This window comes from Cucurbita moschata, unplaced genomic scaffold (assembly GCF_002738365.1).
Source record: "Cucurbita moschata cultivar Rifu unplaced genomic scaffold, Cmos_1.0 Cmo_Scf00002, whole genome shotgun sequence".
NCBI classification, from domain to species: Eukaryota; Viridiplantae; Streptophyta; class Magnoliopsida; order Cucurbitales; family Cucurbitaceae; genus Cucurbita; species Cucurbita moschata.
This window is the reverse complement of record NW_019268518.1, coordinates 7544118-7551141: the sequence shown is the minus strand read 5'-3', so window position 1 is coordinate 7551141 and position 7024 is coordinate 7544118. Positions and strand designations below refer to the sequence as shown.

The 7024-nt window shown below is 37.1% G+C and overlaps 2 protein-coding genes across 4 annotated transcripts in view; one reads left to right on the top strand and one right to left on the bottom strand.

Annotated features, from left to right (window-relative positions):
• Positions 1-644: 644 nt before the first annotated feature.
• On the bottom strand, positions 645-4100 carry LOC111461781 (DNA polymerase I). Its single transcript, XM_023105431.1, has 6 exons — positions 3670-4100; positions 2103-2270; positions 1689-1923; positions 1307-1529; positions 1052-1206; positions 645-877 (listed from the first exon to the last, which is right to left on the bottom strand). Exons 1-5 carry the CDS (start codon positions 4042-4044, stop codon positions 1062-1064), a joined length of 1146 nt encoding a protein of 381 aa, XP_022961199.1. The 5' UTR covers positions 4045-4100; the 3' UTR covers positions 645-877; positions 1052-1061.
• Positions 4101-4331: 231 nt separating this feature from the next.
• Positions 4332-7024, top strand: part of LOC111462845 (probable magnesium transporter NIPA4) — a 6351-nt gene continuing 3658 nt past the window's right edge. For 2 of the 3 annotated variants that reach the window (XM_023106639.1, XM_023106620.1), the window contains exons 1-7: positions 4338-4856; positions 4998-5054; positions 5179-5269; positions 5357-5517; positions 5646-5773; positions 5855-5992; positions 6461-6553. In XM_023106639.1, the coding sequence (XP_022962407.1) occupies positions 4676-4856; positions 4998-5054; positions 5179-5269; positions 5357-5517; positions 5646-5773; positions 5855-5992; positions 6461-6553 (849 nt within the window). In that variant the 5' untranslated portion in view covers positions 4338-4675. Of the gene's footprint in view, positions 4857-4997; positions 5055-5178; positions 5270-5356; positions 5518-5645; positions 5774-5854; positions 5993-6460; positions 6554-7024 lie in introns of all 3 variants that reach the window. The other variant, XM_023106629.1, reaches the window with a different exon arrangement.

The following is a 7024-nucleotide window of genomic DNA, read 5'->3' as shown; positions in this document are numbered from 1 at the left end:
TTTTTTTTTTTTTTTTTTTTTTTTTTTTTTTTTTTTGCCCATATTTACTATTATCATATTATCCAAAATTATTTAATAATAGAGTGGCTTATGAAATTAAATAATTAATTATTAGTTTGCATATTTTTATTTGTTTGACTTCTGATAGACTTTTCTATTTTATTTGAATAAGCTTAATTAGATTTAGTGGTTCAAGTGCTCAAAATACAATATATATATATATATATATCAGAAATCGAAGTCTCAAGGGGGAAAAAGTGTTGCTTTTGTTGGTATTTAGGGCTGTCCATCTCTAAGGAGGATATTCCCCAAGAATGGGTATATATATATATACTACAGCACATTGTTTGCACTACTTTTCCATCATTTATTTATCCATAATCCCACGCAGGCATACATGTCATTCTTTTCCCACAGTTGATTCTTTTCCTTTCTAGCTGATTATCTACCATATATGTGTATATATTCAGTAACAGACGAGAGTCGGATTATCAAATTTTGTTGGTCTCAAATTGGTTCAATTTTGATTAGTTAATAAGATAGTTTTGGTCAAGCGGGCATTTTCATTTTCAAAAATCAGTTTGGACTAAAATATCAGCTAAACCCAATTTGTCAACTCGGCTGATTTTGACCAAAAATCAAGCTGCTGCTTAAAGTCTAACTAGATGCTTCGTTTACCAAAGTTTGAAACGTTATCGTTTAACATCATTGGGACGATTCTAAAGAGTGGTTTGGATGAATCTATGGAAACAGAGGAATTCTACAGTTTTATGGCCTCTAATTGGATTGCCCAAATCCATATCCACTATCAATGTTACCTATTTTATTAAAGCATGTTGGATGAGCATCTTTTAATCATCTCACCACATCGTTCTGCCTGCACAAATGAATGTCACAGTGAGCCCTTCTATTGCATATGGATTAGCTTGATTCCACAGTGTATCAGGAGAAAAGGAATAACACACTTTTCACCCTAGCAGAATACCAGTAAGCAGGTATGAATATTTCCAAGCATAAAATCATATTCTAACAAAGCCTAAGCTAGTTTTACCTGTATGTATTCATTCAGAGGGGGATTTACACTTGTTTCCTTGTTCGGCAAGTGAGTTTCTGTCATTGTTTTCTACAAACTTAGATAAAATAGTCGAATCATTTTGTCGGTCTCTGTCAACCAACCACTCTTCTCGAAATTGAACATCGATATCTCTGTTAAAAAATATGACCAAAAGCCAGTAAAATGTAGTCAAGAAATTAGCTACAATTCAAGGACACGCATAAGGTTAAGTGGGAAAATGAAAGGAATTACCTTCTTAAGGCTAGAACTTTGTAGTTCGTTCGGAGGTAATCGGCATACTTTGTAAGTGCATCTTGTGCATATGGTTTGCCCACAGTTCTTACTGCAGCAGCACTGAGTAGATTCTCCAAAGAACCATGTTTCTTTAAGAGCTTCATTGCAGTCTTTCGACCAAATCCAGGAGCAACGTGCTGGATTCCCGGAACGCCATCTACCTCGTCACCCATTATGCATCCTATGCGATAAATCATTATATCAAACTTCAATATTCATTTTATTTCCTTTTGGTCAATGATTGCACGTGTTGTGTACTTTATGATAAGAAAATGGTATAAATGTCTGTGCTTCTCTTTCTAAATGGTTTCTACATTCTATGTTTGCAGACAGTACTTACTAAGACTCAAGTCAGAGCACGGATCACAGTTATACTGAGCAAGGTAGTGCTTTAAGGTGTAAAAGGACCATCTGTTGAGCTCTGGCAAAGGCATCACGAGTTGGACATCTTCTGAAATCAACTGCTTGAAATCTTTATCAGGAGAGGCTATTACTGCCCGGAACCCTCTCTGCAAAACTTGTTCCACAAGTGTAGCGACAACGTCATCTGCTTCGTGACCTTTGATCTTTATAACCTGCAAGATATAGCTTCTTAGCATGAAAAAAATAAGTCTTAATTATTCAGAACATTCATCCCTTCGAAATTTAATACTCAAACAGCAACCACATTGGTCCTGAATAGTAGCAGCTTTCTGCAATTTACATTAGCTACTCTGCAAATATGTCGCAAACTATTTAGACAAAATTCACTTACGGGCACATTACAGCTTCTGAGAGCATCTCTTATCACTTGATATGACCTTCCAGAATTTCCCTTTGTAAATCTTTGTGAAGATGATTGTCTAGTGAATTTTATCCGATGTGCTTTATATGAGGGTAGCAACAGCCTGCGATGCTCACTACCTCCTTCCCCATCAATAACCTGCGGAGCCAATACTAATTTGATGAGTTCGAGAAATATTGCATTCTACTGATTCCGATAACCTTTTCTATATTAAGAAAAATCTATTCAATGAAAACAAGTCTCAAATGAAGACAGATCTCTAGCTATTTGACAGTACAAATAAGAGAATGATAATACCTTAGTTACAAAGCTAGCAGGGATGGGGTATCTAGAGTTAAGAGAAAGTTGATGCACAAATCATCATTGAAAAGTAAATCGAATTGCAGCCATATGTGGTTGTGTACATCCATTCCCAAGTAACGAACTTAACTTTTTCCAACTATAAAGCAAAAAAATAATGCCAGAATCACTATACTCCAATATTTACACTTCAAATAGAAATGAAGATCTCCTTCTCAGAACTTCTGCAGTAAGCACTAGGCCCAAGAGGTGGCGGTGTGATCTTAACATTTGCTCACTGCACTAAGCATTGGGCCCAAACGGCATGAAAGCAAGTGAAATCCAAATCTTTTACCTCTCTTCCTGCACTAGAAACGTTATTCAACTGGAGGGCAGGCAGCGAGTCATATTTAATTCTCAATTAGTTGATCTTGTGATTGCCACAAGCAGTTGCTTACGCAACAAATAGACCTCGCGGTCACTCGACATTCCAAATTTGAAAATGAAATAGAAGCCTTAGAAAGCACTGCTTGAACAAAACCAAGTTTTAAGTCATTTAAGAAAATCACTCATAAATTCTGGACAGAAATTCAAGACCCTCTATCATGGGACGTCCCTTCACAAGTCTCCTCGCCAACATTACAATCATGTATAATTAAACGAAGAGAAACGGTCCGTGTTATAAAAATAAATAGAGATATGCTCTTGTTTTCATCATCAAGAATTTGAACAGATGTCTGTCAGTTCTAAAAACATTTGGGTCAACTGCTGGCCTTTAACCAATTTTTTCATAAACCAATTTAAAAACAACTTCAATCACTGAGAGTTTAATTCCATCAAGTAAAAATTTCCAAGATCTTCAAAGTTGCGTCACTATAAATAATCAAGGCAATCAAATCACTGAACCCCGTATGTAATTCCCATTCCAGATATCAGTCAATGAGATAATGTTTACTTCATCTCACTCGGTTAATTTGTAGATTGAAGTTGTCATGTATGATAGCACAAAAAATGGCAGCACGCAATCAAACAGATAAACGAATTACAAGCAGACAGTCGGAGAAATTAATAAGTTCAGACATCGGCACCGGAATCCACGAGAATCGAAGCAGCGTGTATATATATATATATGTGTGTGTGTGTGTGTGTGTGTGTGTGTGTGTGTGTGTGTGTGTATGTATAAAAGTGTAAAAAATCAGACAGCTTATGCGCTCGCCGTTATTGATAATAAACGCAATATAGATAAAATGGCACTTACGGCAATAACAGGATCACTACGGCTAACTTCCTCGAAGAAGATGGAAACCCAGCGACCAAAATTGTGCAAACTAGGTCTGCTGCCTTGATAACAGAGAGGATTTACGTCCAGGAAAAAGACCCTTCCCTTTCTTGGATTATCAGCTTCCATTGTTGGTGGCAATTTTCCGTCTTCTGCTTGCTTAAAACCCGAAGAAGTAGAACGAGAAGATGCCGCGAAGACACTCAGCTTCAATGGCTTGGTTCTCCATGATTTGGCTTTGGTTGTTCTTACCGACTCGGCGGCTTTCAGAGTCCTCGACGGTAAGGAAGTAGGCGAAGTAGAGTTCAAAAATGGCGGAATATTAAGGCCTATGTTGGCGCTCGCCTCAGCCATTTCTAGAACGGGTCCTATCAGGAAACGAAAAAACGATGCGGAAAATTGGAAATATGAACGAAAGTCGATAACTTCATTTAATCTGAAAATGGTTTTTTTTTTTTTTTTTTTTTTTATTTTGTGGATTTTTAATTTTGCTAAATTAAACATAATTCAACAATAATTCACACTTCATAGCTTTCTTATGTGAGATGAAAAATAAAAAATAATAATATATTTATTATAAATATGATTTAATAGAATAAGAATATTTAGTAACGAAATTTGTCTCGGAAGGCGTTTGGAAACGAGAATGAAGAAGAATAACGGTTGGGCACTTCCACGAAACCAAAAGAGAGATCTCATTCTTTGTATGTCACCTTCTCCTCTCTTTCTCATCTATCTCGCATTCCCCCGCTTTACGTTTCTCTCCCGCTTTCCTTCCTTGATCTCCATTACTGTACAATCCAAACTTCTTTCTCATCATCTCGAACCCTCCGGCCATCTGTCTTTCCGATGATAGCGCTTCGAACCGCGTTCATTCCGATTTGCATCACGGATTTGATGGGGCTACATTGAGCTTGCATGGATCGTATGGAATGGAAGCTTTCGGATTTATGAGTTATTATCAACTGCTCGTCCAATTTCACCTATGGCGGTTAGTGGGCCGGCTTCGAGTTCAGAGAGCTCCTGGAGAGACTCCAACAAGGGTATGTCGAATGGTAACATCAAGGGTTTGATCTTAGCTTTGTCTTCCAGTTTCTTCATTGGTGCCAGCTTCATTGTCAAGAAGAAAGGCTTGAAGATAGCAGGGTCTTCTGGTGTAAGGGCAGGTAATCCGCTTTTTATCATCTCTTCTTTTCTGACATTGTATCTTGTTTCATGTGTGATAAAGACTGGTGGTTTTATGGAATATCAATTTATTTTGGATCCATGTCGGTTTGCCCTACTTATTCTCAACTTTTCCCTGCCAGGCGCTGGCGGTTATTCTTACTTGTATGAACCATTATGGTGGGTCGGCATGATAACCAGTACGTTTCTCTAATTTTCGTGGTTGCTGCTGTGTTTTAATGTGTTACAGGGCTTTGGCTGATACGAAATTATTTAGGATGTCGTTTGAAAGATTTGCTAATAGAAACATTTTTCATTTGTCAGTGGTTATAGGTGAAATTGCTAATTTTGCAGCTTATGCATTTGCACCGGCTATCCTGGTAACTCCCCTCGGTGCACTGAGTATAATTATCAGGCAAGAGGACAACCTGTCATTATTGTTGTTGTTAACGCAATTTGACATTCACTGTGTTTTTACCATTTTGTGGCATGTTTTTCGCAGTGCTGCTCTTGCTCATGTTATATTAGGGGAGCGATTAAACATTTTTGGTATACTTGGTTGTGTGTTATGTGTTGTGGGTTCAACTACGATTGTTCTTCATGCACCTCAAGAGCGTGAGATAGAAACTGTCAAGGAAGTGTGGGATCTTGCGACAGAACCAGGTAGACAGACACTAAAGGACATTCTATTTCTATTACCATGTCTAATTTTTTTTAAAAAAACTTTTGTGCGAATATCAAATACCTTGACGCCTTCTTTCCTTAATGTAACATATGCGTGTTTTCTGTAGCTTTCCTTTTGTATGTTGCTTTGATGGTAGCCACAACTCTCGTACTCATAACCCGCTTTGTGCCTCGTTATGGGCAGACATATGTGATAGTCTACATAGGGGTTTGTTCTATTGTGGGCTCACTTTCGGTATGTTTGTCCGTTTCAATTGTGTTTTTTCTTCTAGTTCTTACACCGATCTATGTAAAGTTTCTGAAGCCGTTTTGACAGGTTATGAGTGTTAAGGCACTTGGAATTGCCCTGAAGTTAACATTTTCTGGAATGAATCAGTTAACATATCCTCAAACCTGGGCCTTCGCAATGGTTGTCATTATTTGTGTGATCATTCAAATGAATTATCTAAATAAGGTATCCATCTCTCCCTCACTCGGAAGGGCCCATCTAAACAATATTTTTATTTGAAAGCATGAAATAAATTATTTAACCACTTTTGAGGGATACCTTAACTAGTTGACAAGTTTAATTGTCCGGCAGTTGACACGATATAGTTGGGTAGTTATAGATATACATTGGTGATTGCTACTTCCAGCTTGCTATAAGGGTGGAAGTTGGCAGATCCTTCGCGAAGTTCTTTTGTACTTTTGTACAACATTGAAATGAATTCCTGAAACTTTTGTAATGGTCACTAGTCAGGCTAGTTTGTTATATCAGCTAATTGTATATATAAATTTTCTATTCAGATGTATTGACTGAGGATGCAAACTATCAGGCTATAACCTGGAAGAGATGAAACAATATACTTAATTTATATTTACCATCCTGATTAGGTTTTTAAAAAAGAAATTAAAATTTTCTGACGGTAGTTTATTATTGTAGGCTCTTGATACTTTCAACACAGCTGTCGTGTCCCCTACATACTACGTGATGTTTACATCATTGACCATTTTGGCTAGCATAATTATGTTTAAGGTAAAGACATAGCTCTTGTTTTTCCTTGGCTTCATAAAACATTATTAATTTCCTCCGTCGGATAAATATATAAGAGGGCAATGCACGTATGATGTTCAATATTTTCACTTGCGAATTTGACAAATATTCGTATTCTTTTGTGCATGGATTTGTGTCTGTGTTGTAAATTCTTGGGGAAATCAAAGTTGCTTTGGATGAGCAGCTTTTTTTTCTTCAAAATTTCGAATAGTGTTAACTGTTGTATACGGCCGTTATCTGATTTCATTCAATTATGGAGGCTACTAGTAATAAGTCAATTCTCCAGCCTGCTTATTATGTAATATGTTCATATCTACATTGCTTTGTAGTTAGGCCGTTGTTTTTAGTTCCTGTCATGTTGTCGTGGACTTTCCTTTATTTGTTGTGCTCTTTAGATTCTTCATTTTTCTCAAATGAAAGCTAGCTTTTTCTACCCGCCCCCCCCCCCCCCCC

What these genes read in the sequence shown, in the direction of transcription:
- LOC111461781 (XM_023105431.1), bottom strand. Translation starts at nt 4,044, where the DNA reads ATGGCTGAGGCGAGCGCCAACATAGGCCTTAATATTCCGCCATTTTTG. An exon ending in TCAGAAGCTGTAATGTGCCC is followed by an intron (nt 1,924 to 2,102) that starts GTAAGTGAATTT and finishes TATATCTTGCAG; the next exon opens with GTTATAAAGATCAAAGGTCA. An exon ending in AAAGTTCTAGCCTTAAGAAG is followed by an intron (nt 1,207 to 1,306) that starts GTAATTCCTTTC and finishes ATTTTTTAACAG; the next exon opens with AGATATCGATGTTCAATTTC.